The sequence below is a fragment of the Bufo bufo genome, chromosome 6, assembly GCF_905171765.1.
Source record: "Bufo bufo chromosome 6, aBufBuf1.1, whole genome shotgun sequence".
Lineage (NCBI taxonomy): Eukaryota > Metazoa > Chordata > Amphibia > Anura > Bufonidae > Bufo > Bufo bufo.
This window is the reverse complement of record NC_053394.1, coordinates 173,459,153-173,477,458: the sequence shown is the minus strand read 5'-3', so window position 1 is coordinate 173,477,458 and position 18,306 is coordinate 173,459,153. Positions and strand designations below refer to the sequence as shown.

Below are 18,306 nucleotides of genomic sequence, written 5' to 3'. Positions count from 1 at the left end.
TGTGTCTCAGGTTCCTATGGGGTGTCAGGATGTCACTGTCTATTTCTCCATGGAGGAGGGGGATAATTTAGAAAGACCCAATGCTCCAACAAAGGATGCGATGTCTGAAGACCAGAAGCACATTGCATCTCCTGGTGAGACTTTCCCTGACCTAACCATTACCTGGAGAGCCCACAGATGAGACATGGTTTGCTTTGGATTTGTACCTTAAAGGGGTTGTCCACTTTTTTCTATTGATGACCTATCATCAGGATAGGTCATTAAAGGGGTTTTTCCATCACCTACAACAAGAATGGAGCGGGGAAATGAATGGAGGGCGCACTGCACATGCGCAGCTGCCCTCCATTTCAATGGAGCCGCCGAAAATAGCCGAGCGCTGACTCGGCTATTTCCGTCGGCCCCATAGAAATGAATGGGAGCAGGGGCCGCGTGTGTGTGGTGCGCTCCCATTCACTTTTATGGGAACAGCACTTGGTGGTGAACTGACCCCGGGAAACCCGGGGTCCTCCAGCTACCACTCTCCCCGCTCCATTCTCCTTGTAGGCGCGGGTTCCAGAGGTGTGGCCCGCACCTATCAGACAATAGGGGCATATCCTAGCGATACGCCCCCATTGTATGTGATGGGAATACCCCTTTAATATCAGATCAGAAGGGGACCGACTCCCGCCACCCCCGCTGATCAGCTGTTTGAAGAGAAAGCAGCGCTCATGGTGTCCCCATTCACTTCTATGGGACAGCTCCTGTCTGTTCAAGTGAATCGGAAGGAGCTGTCCCCTAGAAGTGAATGGGATGGGGCATCGCGCTGCCTTCCATGCCATCGGGTCCCCCCACAGCCCCATGGGGACCCGATGGCACCACTGCAGCACCAGGTAAAAGCCTCAAACCACAGGTCTGAATTGACCTGTGGTTTGCGGCGATCGCCAACACGGGGGGGTCACCCTTTCACAAGGAGTGGACTGAGGCTGGAGTTAGTGCATCAAGAGCCACCACACACAGACTGATCCTGGACATGGGCTTCAAATGTCGTATTGCTCTTGTCAAGCCTGAACAGCAAACAACGTCAGAAGCGTCTTACCTGGGCTAAAGAAAAAAAAGAACTGGTCTTGCTCAGTGGTCCAAAGTCCTCTTTTCTGATGAGAGAAACTTTTGCATCTCATTTGGAAACCAAGGACCCAGAGTCTGGAGGAAGAATGGAGAGGCACACAATGCAAGATGCTTGAAGTCCAGTGTGAAGTTTCCACCGTCTGTGTTGATTTGGGGAGCCCTGTCATCTGCTGGGGTTGGTCCACTGTGCTTCATTAAGTCCAGAGTCAACACAGCCGTCTACCAGGAGATATTGGAGCACTTCATGCTTCCTTCAGCAGACGAGCTTTATGGAGATGGTGACTTCATTTTACAGCAGGACTTGGCACCTGCCCACACTGCCATAACCATGGGATTACTGTGCTTGATTGGCCAGCAAACTCGCCTGAGAATCTATGGGGCATTGCCAAGAGAAAGATGAGAGACATGAGATCAAACAGTGCTATTGAAGCATCCTGGTCTTCCATAACACCTCAGCAGTGCCATAGGCTGATGAAATCCATTCCACGCCGCATTGAGGCAGTAATTGATGCAGAAGGGGCCCAAACCAAGTACTGAGTACATATGCATGATTATACTTTTCAGAGGTCCTACATTTTTCTATTTAACATCCTTGTTTTATTGATTTCATGTAATATTCTAATTTTCTGAGATTGTGACTTTGGGGTTTTCATAAACTGTAAGCCATAATCATCCAAATTATAACAAAAAATAAGTTTGAAATATCTCGCTGTGCATGTCATGAGTCTCTCTCATATGTTAGTTTCACCTTTTAAGTTGCATTACTGAAATAAATGAACTTTTGCACGATCTTCTAATTTTATGGATTATGCCGACCAGTGATATTTTTTTTGGCTGACAAACGAGTGTTTGCCGACTGATCGCTGCCCGGCTTACAGGGGGCAGATAGGAAACAAGCATTCCAATGAGCGCTCATTCGGCGCTGTGTAAAAGGCTATCTGCAAATGGGTGCGGCTTTCAAAACAAAAAATCAACATGGTTTTCGTAAGATTTTCTGTGCGTTTCAGTACCCAAAACCGTATGTGTAAGGCCACTTTCACCTTTGCGTTGTTCTGTCCGGTTTTAAGATCGACACATTGTCAATGGGGGAAAAAATTTAACAGACCAGAATGGAGTGCACCAGAATGCATTCCCTTCCGGTTTGTTGCGTTCCCATGCCGGACACAAAATCGCTGCAAGCAGTGCTTTTGTGTGCATCATGGGAAAGCCATGTGAGTCAATGGTGCCGAAAAAAACGGTTTTTACATTTTTGATATAATACAACCGGATCCCTTCTGAACGGATGCAGCCGGTTGTATTATTAGAACAGCAGCCCTGCCGGATCTCAAAACATAATGTAATTGCAGTTTTTGGTGTGGATTTGATGCAGAATTTTCGTGCATCTCACACCTGCATCGGGGTGTAGCTAAAGCTCATGGGCCCTGGTGCAAGAGTTCAGCTTTGGCCCCCCTCCCCTAAAGTGCTTTGTGGCCAGGGGCAGGGAAGCACATACCCTTCGTGCTGCCTGAGGCAAAAATTGAAACGGCACCTCCCCCCCCTTCCCCATGCCAAATTCTTGACCTAACCTCTTCCCTCCAGCAAGAGGAGTAACTTTACCAGCATGCACTTTCTATAATACCGGTGTCTTCTTGTCTGGTACAAGGGTCCTTGGCCCCCCTCAGGCTCCTAGGCCCGGTAGCGACTGCTACCTCTGCACCCCCTATAGCTACGCCCCTGGCTTGCATTGAAAAGAGTGAAATCCACCCCAAAAATCCCACAAGGAATTGACATTCAAGTCAGGTAAATTTCGGCATGGAAGAAAAAAAGCAATCTAATCTCATACACTTGGCTGGTACTGTAGTACGCTGCATTTTTCCTGCACAAGAATTCACGTGGAAAAACCGTGCGTAATCTGCAATGTGTGCAGATACCCTTAGAGAAGAGGAATTACAACGCAGGTAGATATTTTGTAATGTTTTCCCATTCACATTCTTTCAGATGGAACCAGGAGTGAAAAGCCCTACGAGTCCCCCCCTAAGAATTCGGAAGAGAGTCAGGCAGCACAGTGTGAGGTCACGGTAAGTTACTAGATGGTGCATGACATCAGTATTTTCAACCTTTTTTACTTTTTCCATATATGGCTTCTTTCACATCACATTTTTGTTTCAGACACAGAATGAGTTTTTTAGAGAAACTAAATAGTTTCAAAGTTTGCATCTGTTTTTACAATTTTTACCTGGAAGCAAGGCGAGTGACCTGTGATTGGTTGGTTGAATTTTTGGACAAGGTGTGTGTCAGTTGGAGGTCAATCATTTTTTTTTTTAAAGAAAAAATTATCAGTTAATCCTTTGAGAACACCTGCTATTTTTATTTTTTCATTTTCAGTTTTTCTTCCTCGCCTTCCAAGACCCATAATTTTAATTTTTTTTTTTGTTTATATGGCCGTATGTTTTTTGCATGACAAGTTGTATTTTTTAATAGCACCATATTTTTACTATAGCTTGTACTGGAAAACAGGAAAAAAAAATCTTTGTGGGATAATATTGGGAAAAAAAAAAAATGGAAATTCCACCAAGGTTTTTGGGATTTTGTTTTTACAACGTTCACTGTGTGCTAAAAATGACAAGGCGAACTTATTCAAATTTACATTGTTTTCATTATGTTTTACTACTTTGAAAAAAAAAGTTTTTTTTTCCTTTGCATCACTATATTATTACAACTTTTTTATATTTCTGTCTACAGAGTTGTGAGGGGGCATGGTTTTTGTGGGGTGATCTGTTTTTACTAGTACCTTTTGGGGTACATATGACTTTATTACATTTTATTCAACATTTTTTGGAGGGCGAGGTGTTCAAATAACAGCAAAATTTTTTTTTTTGTTACAGCATTACTAGCGCAGGAAAATATTTTTTTATATTTTAATAGTTAAGACATTTTAAGATGTGGCGCTGCCCATTTTTTTAATATGTAAAATTGGAAAAGGGGTGATTAGAATTTTTATTATTTTTTGGGGGGTTTTAAAAAAAATGTGAAACTTTTTTTAATTGCTATTTTTAGCCCCTTAGGGGACTTGAACGTGCGACCTTCTGATCACTTATCTCATAGACTGCAGTAGAATACTATTCGTCAGGCTGTGTATCTCCGATTGCGGCCATGTGCCGGCTGTATTACACATGTGGAACTCTCAATGTTTGGAATGGGCTCAGTGCATTTGCCTCTCTCAGGACTTATACTGCACCATCCATGTACAGTTACGTCACTGTGGGTGTAAGGCCCCTTTCACACGGGCGAGTATTCCGCGCGGGTGCAATGTGTGAGTTGAACGCATTGCACCCGCACTGAATCATGACCCATTCATTTCTATGGGGCTGTGCACATGAGCTGTGATTTTCACGCATCACTTGTGCGTTGCGTGAAAATCGCAGCAAGCTCTATATTTTGCGTTTTTCACGCAACGCAGGCCCCATAGAAGTGAATGGGGCCGCGTGAAAATCGCAAGCAAGTGCGGATGCGGTGCAATTTTCACGCATGGTTGCTAGGTGACGATCGGGCTGGGGACCCGATCTGTATTATTTTCCCTTATAACTGAATACAGAATGCAAAGTAAAATAGTGATGGAGGGGTTAAAAATAAAAAAAAATTTACTCACCGAGTCCACTTGATCGCGTAGTTGCGGATCTCTGTCTTCTTCTGTAATGTTGAGCTGCCGGCTAAGGACCTGTGGTGACGTCACATCACATGATCCAATCACATGGTCCCTCACCATGTGATTGGACCATGTGATGAGCACAGTGACGTCATCAAAGGTCCTATTCCTGTGCACAGCAAAGAAGAAGACAGAAGAGATGCCGGCTGCGCGATCAAGTAGATTAAGGTGAGTTAAATTATTTTTCTCGCCCATATTCCTTGGGGGACACAGGAAACCATGGGTATAGCTCTGCTCCCTAGGAGGCGTGACACTAAGTGAAAGCTGTAAGCCCCTCCTCCATCAGCTATACCCTTCAGCCTGGAGAGAGAGACTACCAGTTTTTGCTTAGTGTCCAAGGAGGCAAGACACTCCCTGCTTAGGCAGGGTTGTTTTCCTATAATTTTTTATTTTTTGCGTTATTTGTTGTTTTTAATTCGGTTTTTTTCTACTTACAGGGACAACAGAGGCGCACTAGACCCCTCTGTTTTCTCCCGGGGTTGAGTCGCGCCAGTGCCGGTAATACTGCACTGCCGCCTCCCCCACAGAAGACAAGGTGGACCAGGGCAGCCTCGCTCCCCTGCGTCCCGCCAGCTCAAGGGTCGCCCGCACGCCAAGTCCCTCCCCCGGCTTCCTGCCACTGCGGTGCCAGTGGCTGAAGGGGCGACCCTGCTGGATGGATTGAGGGCGAAGACAGCGTATGGTGAGAGTGGCTGCTCCAGCCTCCCCTTCCCTCCCTCCCACCGCTGCTACATCTCTCCGTGGTGTCCATCAACCCCCCCCCCCCCTCCCCCATGGGCATATCGGGGCCGGCAACTTTACCGGCCATCATTTGGGGGGGACTTCGTTCTGGTGTTGCAGACCCAGGACAAGGTGGTTCTTAGAGGGGTGATTACCTCTTTAACGGCAGGGCAGTCAGGGGGACGGCTGTATGCAGGAGTCGTCACATTCAGGCGCGGCGGGGGCCGCTTACTTGGCGCGAACGGCACCTTTTCATTTTGGCCGGCACTTCATCTACCTAGGGGGTTAAATCATTTTGCCGCGCGCGCGGCTCTGCTTCTCCTTCAGCGCGGCAAGGGGGGGGGCGGAGCTTCCTACATGCGCTCCGCTACTTCCTGTTTCGTCGGGCTCCACATCTCAGGTGCTGCGTGGAACCCTCTCTGCCGTCCGATCCTGAAGCTATTCATCTCCGTGCCTGCCGCCTCTCCTCCACAGCCTCTCTTCAGTCTGCTGCCCTTGCTGTCTGCCGCTTGCATCATCTGGGTCTGGTAGGACTGTTAACCCCCTCCGTGCCACCAGTACTGTTGCTTGGGTGTGATCCCCGTTTTTCACCTGGGGTCTCCCACTTTAAGTGCAACTTTTTTTTTTTTTTTTTCCACCATGTCAGACCCTTCTGCAGCTGCCAAGCCTTGGTACCATGCCTGTACCGCTTGTAGGGAAGCCTTTCCCCGGGGGCAGTCTGATCCGCACTGTCCTGCATGCCGAGCTCCACCGCAGCCTCAGTCGCCCGCTGTGTCGCTCCCTGCTTCCTCTGACCCGCCTGACTGGGCTAGATCCCTGTCCCAGGCCGTGGAAAGCCTCACTCATGTCGTGGGCCGCCTAATAGACAGGCCGCCTACCCCGCAGGACGCCACTCTTACTGTCGCGCCCTCCGGGTCCATCGCTTCTGCCGCTGCGGCGGGTTCACCCTCTCTTAGTGACCCTTCCCGAGCTAGGCACTCTCAGAAGCGTTTTAGAGTAGAGCGAGCCTCCTCCTCGGATGCCTCCCTCTCCCTGCCACGCGTGCGCACTCAGACGGGCCTCTCCTCTCCAAAGGATTCGCTCTCTGAAGGTGAATTGGCGGTTTCAGATTTGGAAATGGACTCGGCCCTGCCGTCCAAGCTAGCCTCAGCGATGGGTCAACTCATCTCTGATATTCGTGACACCTTTAAGGTGCAAGATGACCCCCCTAGCTCTGACGCAGCTAGCGTCTCCTTTATCAGACCCAGGCAGGCCTCAAAAGTTTTTCCAATCCACTCTGATTTCTCCTCCGTGGTGTCTAAGGCTTGGGCTCGCCCGGACGCCCGTTTTGTCAACCCCAAGAAGCTGGACATTTGCTATCCTTTTCCAGCCGATGTCGTGGCCACCTGGTCGTCCCCACCCAAGGTGGACCCCCCTGTGGCCCGTTTGTCAAAGAACACGGCCATCCCTGTTCCCGACGGGTCCTCTCTTCAGTCAGCGGAGGACCGTCGCATGGAGACCCTTTCCAAGGGCATTTTTGCTGCCTCCGGTTCTGCCCTCAGACCGGTTTTTGCCTCTGCTTGGGCAGGTAAAGCAATTTCTGCTTGGGGTGCGCAGCTGGAGCAGGAGTTGGACTCGGACGTCCCCATCCAGGACCTACGTTCCTTGGCCCAGCTTATTATTCGGGCCGGGAATTTTGTTTGTGAGGCCTCCCTTGATGCGGGAGCCCTTATAGCACGCTCCTCCGCCCTGGCAGTTTCTGTCAGGAGGGAACTCTGGCTGAAGGTTTGGAAAGCGGACGCTGCCTCCAAACGTTCCTTGGCGGGGCTACCGTTTGCGGGTTCCCGCCTTTTCGGGGTCCGCCTAGACGAGCTTATTTCGGAGGCCACGGGTGGTAAAAGCACCCATCTTCCTCAACCCCAAGCCAGGGGCGCCCCCCGCGGACGACCTAGTGCATCTCGTTTTCGGTCCTCCCGCAGGACCTCTGGGGCTCCCCCCACAGCTGCCGCTTCAGTCCCTCCCCAGGATAAGCGTAGGAAGCCGTTTTTTCGGGCGCAGCCCTCCTGGCGCAGGCCGCAGGCTGCCCGCACACCCGCAGCAAAACAGTCCTCTGCCTGAAGGCGCGCCCCCACCCACCTGGGTGGGGGGCCGGCTCCTCCTTTTCAGGGACGTCTGGATGGCTCACGTCTCCGACGCCTGGGCTCTCGAAATTGTGTCCTCCGGATACAAAATCGAATTCGCGTCCTTCCCTCCAGATCGGTTCTTTCGCTCCCGCCCGCCGCGGGACCCGAAAAGCGCGGCTGCGTTCTCCGCGACTGTTCAAGCCTTACTGGACAGAGGGGTGATTACCCCCGTTCCTCTAGAGGAAAGGTTCCAAGGGTTCTATTCGAGCCTCTTTGTAGTTCCCAAGAAGGGAGGTTCGGTGCGGCCCATTTTGGACCTCAAAAAGCTCAACCGTTTTCTCCTCCTTCGACGGTTTCGGATGGAGTCCCTCCGTTCCGCGGTGGCTTCCCTGGAGCGGGGAGACTTCATGTCTTCCATCGATATACAGGATGCCTACCTCCATGTTCCGGTAGCCCGGTGTCACCATCGCTTCCTCCGATTCGCCGTGGGGGACCTCCACTTCCAATTTGTCGCCCTTCCCTTTGGGCTGGCAACAGCCCCCCGGGTGTTCACCAAGGTCCTGGCCCCGGTTTTGGCCTTACTCCGTTCCAGGGGTGTTTTTCTGCTACCGTACTTGGACGATATCCTCATCAAGGCTCCGTCCCTTTCTCAAGCGGTTGCCAGCGTGGATCTCACTCTAGAGACTCTGGCGAGGTTCGGTTGGGTCATCAACTTCCCCAAGTCCTCCCTTCCCCCCTCCAGACAACTGGTCTTCCTGGGAATGCTTTTAGACACGGGAGCGGCGGAGGTACGTCTTCCCTCGGAAAAACGATTGACCCTCCGCCGGGCGATTCGGGGTCTCCTTCTCCACCGTCGACCGTCCTTCCGCTTCTGCATGCGGGTCTTGGGGCAGATGGTTGCCTGCTTCGAGGCGATCCCATTTGCGCAGTTTCACTCCCGCCCTCTCCAACGGGCGATCCTCTCCTCCTGGGACAAATCGCCGCAGTCTCTGGATCATCCCTTCCATCTATCGCCTCCGGTGCGGTCATCTCTCCGCTGGTGGTTACAGTCCCCTCTTCTGGGCAGGTCCTTTCTGCCGCTCAACTGGTTGGTGGTTACAACCGATGCCAGTCTCTTGGGCTGGGGAGGCGTGTTTCCTCCCCGATCCGTCCAGGGCATTTGGTCTCCATCGGAGTCCAAACTCTCGATCAATGTCCTGGAGCTGAGAGCGGCCCTTCTGTCTCTGCGACACTGGACTCATCTGCTGAAGGGTCATCCAGTTCGTGTGCAATCGGACAACGCCACGGCCGTGGCATACATAAACCACCAGGGGGGCACTCGCAGCGATGCGGGAGGTCACCAGCATTCTCCGTTGGGCGGAAGCCCACGTCCCGGCTCTATCGGCAATTTTTATTCCAGGGGTGGACAATTGGGCGGCGGACTTCCTCAGTCGCACCACAGTCGACCCCGGCGAGTGGTCTCTTCACCCGGAGGTATTCGAGGCCATTTGCCTTCGTTGGGGCATGCCGGACGTGGACCTCATGGCCTCCAAGTTCAATCACAAGGTCCCCGCCTATCTGTCCAGGGCCAGGGATCCGGGAGCTTGCGGAGCCGACGCCCTCGTTCGTCCTTGGCGAGGCTTCGCGCGTCCGTACATATTCCCTCCCATCCCACTCCTGCCCAAAGTCCTTCGGAAGATCGCGGCGGAGGGCGTCTCGGTGATTCTGGTCGCTCCGGACTGGCCCCGCCGGTCTTGGTATGCCGACCTCATGCTGCTCCTGGCAGACGCGACCTGGCCGCTGCCCGCCAGGGAAGATCTTCTCTCTCAGGGACCGATCTTCCACCCGCGTTTAAGGTCCCTACGTTTGACGGCGTGGTTGTTGAGACCACCGTCTTGACACGTAGGGGTTTTTCTGCGGACGTCGTCCGCACCATGATCCGTGCCCGCAAGCCGTCCTCTTCTAGGATCTATTATAGGACCTGGAGGACCTATTTGGGGTTCTGTGCCGATCTGGGGATTCCTCCGCTCCGCTTTTTTCTCCCCACTGTTTTGTCCTTCCTGCAGAGCGGACTTGCCCAAGGTCTGGGTCTTAGTTCTTTGAAGGGTCAGGTGTCTGCGCTGTCCATTTTGTTTCAGCGCCCACTGGCCCCCCTTGGTCCTGTCAAGACCTTCCTTCAGGGCGTGGCTCACGCGGTTCCCCCGTACCGCCCTCCGGTACCGCCCTGGGACCTGAACCTGGTTCTCTCAGCGCTCCAGGCTTCTCCTTTCGAGCCTCTGCGGACGGTTTCCTTGCGACTTCTGTCCTGCAAGGTTATTTTCCTTGTGGCCGTCACCTCTCTTCGGAGGGTGTCCGAATTGGCTGCACTCTCCTGTCTGGAACCTTTCCTAGTGTTCCACCAGGACAAGGTGGTCCTTCGTCCGGTCCCTTCCTTCCTTCCTAAGGTGGTCTCCGCCTTTCATCTGAACGAGGACATCGTTCTCCACTCTTTGTGTCCTTCCCCTTCCCACCCCCCGGAGAGGGAGCTTCATCGCCTGGACGTTGTCAGGGCGCTCAAGGTTTACCTGGAGGTAACCAGCTCTTTCAGGCGTACTGACTCGCTCTTTGTGGTTCCGGAGGGGTCGCACAGAGGGATGGCGGCGTCCAAAGTTACTATCGCCCGTTTGGTCAAGATGGCTGTTACTGAGGCTTATCTCGCCAAGGGCAAGGTTCCGCCCCTTGGTGTTACCGCTCACTCCACTAGAGCGGTCGGGGCTTCCTGGGCTCAGAGGAATCGGGCTTCTACGGAGCAGATTTGCAAGGCGGCCACGTGGTCCTCCTTGCACACTTTCACCAAGTTCTACAGGGTGCATACTCATGCGTCGGCTGACGCTGCTTTAGGCCGTCTGGTGTTGCAGGCGGCAGTTGATTGATGCCTCTGGTGTTGGTCTAGTTGTTCTGGTCCCTCCCTTCTGGGACTGCTCTAGAACGTCCCATGGTTTCCTGTGTCCCCCAAGGAATATGGGCGAGAAAAGGAGACTTTTGTATTACTTATCAGTAAAGTCTCTTTCTCGCTCTTCCTTGGGGGACACAGCACCCACCCTTCATTTGGGTTTACAGTTGTGGTTCCGGCTTGGTTGCCCCCGTTGGGGCTTGACAGTTCTTTTTTCCGGTTGGTGGTTATCTTTCACTACTTGGACACGCAACTGGTAGTCTCTCTCTCCAGGCTGAAGGGTATAGCTGATGGAGGAGGGGCTTACAGCTTTCACTTAGTGTCACGCCTCCTAGGGAGCAGAGCTATACCCATGGTTTCCTGTGTCCCCCAAGGAAGAGCGAGAAAGAGACTTTACTGGTAAGTAATACAAAAGTCTCCTTTTTAGTATTTTTAACCCCTCCAGCCCTATTTTACTATGCATTCTGTATTCAGAATGCTATTATTTACCCTTATAACCATGTTATAAGGGAAAATAATACAATCTACAGAACACCTAACCCAAACCCGAACTTCTGTGAAGAAGTTCGGGTTTGGGTACCAAACATGCCGATTTTTCTCACGCGCGTGCAAAACGCATTACAATGTTTTGCACTCGCGCGGAAAAATTGCGCTTGTTCCCGCAACGCACCCGCACCTTTTCCCGCAACGCCCGTGTGAAACCAGTCTAACTTGAATGGGTCCGCGAACCGTTGTCCGTGAAAAAAATAGGACAGGTCATATTTTTTTGATGGACTATAAACACGGATGCGGATGACAAACGGTGCATTATCTGAGTTTTCAATGGACCCATTGAAAGTCAATGGGTCCGCAGAAAATCACGGAAAACGGAACAACGGACACGGAACACAACAATGGTCGTGTGCATGAGGCCTAAGTTTAACAAAAACTTGGTGTGAAAGACCGCTAATTGTTTCACAGTCCAGATTCTGTGGTACGTTTTACTATAATTTTACAATATGCCCACGCTTTTCTAGACCACAAATGTAATCATGATGTTGATCATGAAGGAAATCTAGATTATGTAGCCCCAGCAAATTTAATGTACCTTGCTAGAATGGCAAATAGTGCTGTGGAGCTGCTCTTCCTGTTGTAAGGGACAGGCTTCTTTCTTCATGTGGTCAGTCAGCAGGTCTACAAGTATACATGTAATGTCCTTCCTGCTGCTCTTCTTTCTTCATGTGGTCAGTCAGCAGGTCTACAAGTATACATGTAATGTCCTTCCTGCTGCTCTTCTTTCTTCATGTGGTCAGTCAGCAGGTCTACAAGTATACATGTAATGTCCTTCCTGCTGCTCTTCTTTCTTCATGTGGTCAGTCAGCAGGTCTACAAGTATACATGTAATGTCCTTCCTGCTGCTCTTCTTTCTTCATGTGGTCAGTCAGCAGGTCTACAAGTATACATGTAATGTCCTTCCTGCTGCTCTTCTTTCTTCATGTGGTCAGTCAGCAGGTCTACAAGTATACATGTAATGTCCTTTCTGCTGCTCTTCTTTCTTCATGTGGTCAGTCAGCAGGTCTACAAGTATACCTGTAATGTCCTTCCTGCTGCTCTTCTTTCTTCATGTGGTCAGTCAGCAGGTCTACAAGTATACATGTAATGTCCTTCCTGCTGCTGCTCTTTCTTCATGTGGTCAGTCAGCAGGTCTACAAGTATACATGTAATGTCCTTCCTGCTGCTCTTCTTTCTTCATGTGGTCAGTCAGCAGGTCTACAAGTATACATGTAATGTCCTTCCTGCTGCTCTTCTTTCTTCATGTGGTCAGTCAGCAGGTCTACAAGTATACATGTAATGTCCTTCCTGCTGCTCGTCTTTCTTCATGTGGTCAGTCAGCAGGTCTACAAGTATACATGTAATGTCCTTTCTGCTGCTCTTCTTTCTTCATGTGGTCAGTCAGCAGGTCTACAAGTATACATGTAATGTCCTTCCTGCTGCTCTTCTTTCTTCATGTGGTCAGTCAGCAGGTCTACAAGTATACATGTAATGTCCTTCCTGCTGCTGCTCTTTCTTCATGTGGTCAGTCAGCAGGTCTACAAGTATACATGTAATGTCCTTCCTGCTGCTCTTCTTTCTTCATGTGGTCAGTCAGCAGGTCTACAAGTATACATGTAATGTCCTTCCTGCTGCTCTTCTTTCTTCATGTGGTCAGTCAGCAGGTCTACAAGTATACATGTAATGTCCTTCCTGCTGCTCTTCTTTCTTCATGTGGTCAGTCAGCAGGTCTACAAGTATACCTGTAATGTCCTTTCTGCTGCTCTTCTTTCTTCATGTGGTCAGTCAGCAGGTCTACAAGTATACCTGTAATGTCCTTCCTGCTGCTCTTCTTTCTTCATGTGGTCAGTCAGCAGGTCTACAAGTATACATGTAATGTCCTTTCTGATGCTCTTCTTTCTTCATGTGGTCAGTCAGCAGGTCTACAAGTATACATGTAATGTCCTTCCTGCTGCTCTTCTTTCTTCATGTGGTCAGTCAGCAGGTCTACAAGTATACATGTAATGTCCTTCCTGCTGCTCTTCTTTCTTCATGTCTGTAAAGCTTAGCACACAATCAGGAAATGTAAAGTTTCCATTCATTTCAATAGAAGGAGCAATTGGGCAGAATATTGAAGGTACATCTATGGGGATAATGAACAAATAGCTGTAAATACTGTTTCTGCTCCTGACAACCTACCTGAATTGCATCTGCTTAACCTATATAATATAACTTGGTACTATTATGTGCCTGGAGTTCCTAGTTAAAGGGATTCTGTCAGCAATTTTGACCCTGTTAAACTGCTGACTGCAGTAGGTAGGGGCTGGAGAGCCAAGGGCAGACTAGGAACCTAAAGTGTCCCTGGAAAAAAAAAACTAAAAGTGGCCCCATGTTGTAGGTCCAAATTGGCAGAAGGTGGGACAAGTAGGTGGTAAGTGCAGCACAAAATAACGCTCCAGCAGAACCAAATAACACAGTGCAGCACTAAATACTGTCTCGGCAGAACCAGATACTACAGTGCAGCACTAAATACTGTCTCAGCAGAACCAGATACTACAGTGCAGCACTAAATACTGTCTCAGCAGAACCAGATACTACAGTGCAGCACTAAATACTGTCTCAGCAGAACCAGATACTACAGTGCAGCACTAAATACTGTCTCAGCAGAACCAGATACTACAGTGCAGCACAAAGTACTGTCTTGGCAGAACCAGATACTACAGTGCAGCACTAAATACTGTCTCTGCAGAACCAGATACTACAGTGCAGCACAAAATACTGCCGGCAGTGTCACAGTATGAACCTGTATCATTGTCGTGAGTACGGCAATACAATTTAATTTGAGTGCCTGATGCTCCTACGTTAGTTAATGCTGAGAGCATCAGATCTTTAAGTATCTGGCTGGTGGCCACAAGGAGGGTGTTGGGTGGCCCTCTGGGCATCAGCCCACTGGGAAATTTCCCTGTAGGGTCTATGGCCAGTCCTCCAATGGAGAGAGCAGGACAAACATACCTATTGTGGAGCTTTTATTATCTGTGTAATTGTGTGAATATGAAGTTTTTATTCTGCTATTACAAGTGCTCAGGAGGCAGATCTTTACTGTGAAGTGTCCTCTGCATTGAGCTATAACTGTAGCATCCAGCTAGGAGACCAGTCCAGCTGAGGGACTGTGAATCAAGCTCAATGGAGAGAGCACTTCACAGTGAAGAATCCAACACAACAAAGAAGAACCGTGATATAGGGCTCCTAGGTAGGTAATGCTAGTATTACATAGAATTCACAGTGGGCAAAACCTAAAACATAACTTTTAATATTAGATAATATGCTAAAAAAGGCTCCTTTGAGGGCCACAATATACCACGCATGTGTAAAACCATTTGACCAAAAAAAAAAATAATAATAAGAAAAAACTGGTATAAAATTTTGGGCCTTACTCTTAATCAGCATACAGGGATACTAACACTCTGGGAGAGGGGGTGGAATTTGTCCCTGGACTCTCCCTTGTATAGCCTCAGCCCAGAGATACGTCTTGATGGTAGAAGCACTCTGTCCCCGTACCTAATGCTATTGTGTCCTTTACAAATCCCTATTGTGGGTAGATATATAACAGATCCCAGGTCCTGACGCGTTTCCCCTTCAAATATACAAAGGTTCATCAGGGGACTCAAACCAAATAGATTAAATATATAGATGTATAAAGATAGAGATATAAAGATGTGCTAATATGGAGATCCCTATCAAGATCATCCGTCCTAACACAGATTATGCCAACAGGTTTATAGTATGTATAATCACATAGATAGTCCTTAGATTCAAAGTGATAATTCAGTGTACAACTTAGGGAAGGTGGGGAACAATCCCCAAATAAACGCAAACTGAGTCAAACACTGATTAGGCATATAGACTAAGACATGAATTAGATACACTCCCATAAATCGTTCAGCTAGGGTTGAGGGATCTCCATAGATGGCGATGTCAGTGGCCAGTGAAGCACCGCCTCTTGGGGAATTGCAGGAGCAGAATCTGGCTGAATAAAACTTCATATTCACATTACTCGTGATGAGAATAGATCCAGTAAAGGTATGTTTGTCCTGTTGTCCCCCGCCCCCCTAGTGCAGTCAGCAGTTAAGCATGGTCAAAAGTGCTGACAGACTCCCTTTAAGGAATATGCTTCATTGAGGCAACAGAACTTAATATATTTTGTGTTCTACTTAGAGTGAGATCCCAACAAGCACATCAGGAACCCAAACGTTGGTTGTCAAAGAAGAAGAGACGTATGAGATGGTTGATGAAGAGGCAGTGCCTGAGCTTAGCTCAGAAAGTACAGGTGAGCAGTTGGAGCGCCATCATTTCAAAGCACGTAACCTTGTCTCATCACAGACAATCCTTTTAATATGAGAGCAGCCCATTGACGCTTGGCAAACGGCTGATATGAGTTTTTCTAGTATGGTTTTTAGGAGCCTCTGATGTTTTCCCTAACAGTCTACCTAGTAGAACAGCTAGATACAGTGCATTTGGAAAGTCTTCAGATCCTTTCACTTTTTTTCACATTCTGTTGTTATGTTACCAAAACACAAATAGCTGAATATGTGTGTACATATAGAATAGCTCACAAAAAAATTTTAGAACACTCATATAATATAACTTCATCTTTTATTAGTAAAATGTCATACAACACACAATATCTGACATAATAAATATACAAGCAGCATACAGGACAGTGCCATGACATAAAACAGTTCCCCCCAGCCACAGTAGGTCAGCACCTGCAGTACAGACCAAAAGTTTGGACACACCTTCTCATTCAAAGAGTTTTCTTTATTTTCATGACTATGAAGGCATCAAAACTATGAATTAACACATGTGGAATTATATTCATAACAAACAAGTGTGAAACAACTGAAAATATGTCATATTCTAGGTTCTTCAAAGTAGCCACCTTTTGCTTTGATTACTGCTTTGCACACTCTTGGCATTCTCTTGATGAGCTTCAAGAGGTAGTCCCCTGAAATTGTCTTCCAACAGTCTTGAAGGAGTTCCCAGAGATGCTTAGCACTTGTTGGCCCTTTTGCCTTCACTCTGCGGTCCAGCTCACACCAAACCATCTCGATTGGGTACAGGTCCGGTGACTGTGGAGGCCAGGTCATCTGGCGCACACCCCATCACTCTCCTTCATGGTCAAATAGCCGTTACTTTCAAAGTTTCCCCAATTTTTCGGCTGACTGACTGACCTTCATTTCTTAAAGTAATGATGGCCACTCGTTTTTCTTTACTTAGCTGCTTTTTTCTTGCCATAATACAAATTCTAACAGTCTATTCAGTAGGACTATCAGCTGTGTATCCACCTGACTTCTCCTCAACGCCACTGATGGTCCCAACCCCATTTATAAGGCAAGAAATCCCACTTATTAAACCTGACAGGGCACACCTGTGAAGTGAAAACCATTTCAGGGGACTACCTCTTGAAGCTCATCAAGAGAATGCCAAGAGTGTGCAAAGCAGTAATCAAAGCAAAAGGTGGCTACTTTGAAGAACCTAGAATATGACATATTTTCAGTTGTTTCACACTTGTTTGTTATGAATATAATTCCACATGTGTTAATTCATAGTTTTGATGCCTTCAGTGTGAATCTACAATTTTCATAGTCCTGAAAATAAAGAAAACTCTTTGAATGAGAAGGTGTGTCCAAACTTTTGGTCTGTACTGTATAAGTCTCAAAGGAGTGTGCAATCTATGTATGTAACACAAGACACAAAAAATGTCAAGTACTAGTTCAACTACACCTGGTCCTCCATTCTGCTACAAACCTCCTTGCACAAGCCCATAAACACAGTGCCAATACTGATTTGCTAAGGATCCCAACCCAGAGATACCTAAATAGGTGAAATACACACTACAAACGAAAAAACACAAAGGCAGCCGAAGGGCAGAAACCAGTATTAACAAGTAGCACATAAAAGAAACATATACAGACCAAGGGCTCGGGGATACCGACCCCCGACGCGTGTTTCGCCTCGCTTCCTCTCGGTATCTCTGGGTTGGGATTCTTTGCAAATGAGTATTGGCACTGTGTTTATGGGCGTGTGCAAGTATGTTTGTAGCAGAATGGAGGACCAGGTGTAGTTGAACTAGTACTTGAGATTTTTTGTGTCTTGTGTTACATACATAGATTGCACACTCCTTTGAGACTTATAGGTGCTTACCTACTGTGGCTGGGGGGAACCGTTTTATGTCATGGCACTGTCCTGTATGCTGCTTGTATATTTATTATGTCAAATATTGTGTGTTGTATGACATTTTACTAATAAAGGATGAAGTTATAAATAATATTTCTCGCCCATATTCATTGGGGGACACAGGAACCGTGGGTATAGCTATGTCCTCTAGGTGGCGTTGACACTAGTAAAAGCTGTTAGCTCCTCCCCCGGCAGCTATACCCCCTCCAGCCTGGAGAGAGAGCTTCAGTTTTTTCTAGTGTCAATAGGAGGCAAGACCTCCCTGCTCTGCAGGGATCTCCTGAAGATTTTTTTATATTTTTTCCTTTCTTTTTCAGATGGGAAAACAGTGGACGCCTCGCCTCCCTGTTCTCCCGGGGTCGAGTTGCGTCAGTGCCGGTCATCCGCACTGCTGCCTCCCCCACAGAAGACGAGGTGGACCAGGGCAGCCTCGCTCCCCTGCATCCCGCCAGCCAAGGGGTCACCTAGGTTCGGCAAAGAGAAGACCCTCCCGCCATACCAGACGCCTGCCACTCCGGTGCCAGCTGCTGAGGAGGTGACCCTGCTGGAGAAGGTGACCTTGGGGTCCACTTAGAGAGGGTGAAGGAAAGAGGATGAGAGAGGGGAGTACACTGGACTAGGTAAGTATGTTAACCCTCTCCCTCCTTTCCTATTTCAAGGGTTCTACGGAAATAGCTCCCAACTTGGCCAGACTCAGGCTTCATTTTATTTTTATTTTTACTAAGCCCAGCTCCACAGGCTTCCCTCCCCCTCTGTGCCGTCGGTACTCGGGCACATAGAGGGTTAATGACATTAAATCACAGCGGGCGACCGTGCGCACCGCTTTGGTCGGGTGTAGAGTAGATGCAGAGTGCCTGTGCATAACGCAGGGTTGGACCTCATATCCCCCATTGTCTCCGCTCCCCAGCGCTAATCATCCCCTGGAAGCGGGCGCCTAAGAGTGCGCCGCTCCAGGAGGCTAACACCAGGATCGGGTCCGGGCACCGCAGAAATCTGGCCCCGCCTGATCACTCCGGCCAGCGCGACATTCTGCCTGC

General features: G+C 48.8%; 2 protein-coding genes across 5 annotated transcripts in view; one reads left to right on the top strand and one right to left on the bottom strand.

The window, feature by feature from the left end:
- The window catches only part of LOC121006072 (zinc finger protein 287-like), a 519,245-nt gene that overhangs the window by 77,120 nt on the left and 423,819 nt on the right, over nucleotides 1-18,306 (bottom strand). The gene's annotated exons all lie outside the window — the stretch shown is intronic.
- Nucleotides 1-18,306, top strand: part of LOC121006077 (oocyte zinc finger protein XlCOF8.4-like) — a 65,910-nt gene that overhangs the window by 14,619 nt on the left and 32,985 nt on the right. For all 4 annotated transcript variants that reach the window (XM_040438977.1, XM_040438975.1, XM_040438976.1 and 1 more), the window contains 3 exons: nucleotides 11-134; nucleotides 3,082-3,161; nucleotides 15,248-15,359. In XM_040438977.1, coding sequence (XP_040294911.1) covers nucleotides 11-134; nucleotides 3,082-3,161; nucleotides 15,248-15,359 — 316 coding nt within the window. The remainder of the gene's footprint in view (nucleotides 1-10; nucleotides 135-3,081; nucleotides 3,162-15,247; nucleotides 15,360-18,306) is intronic.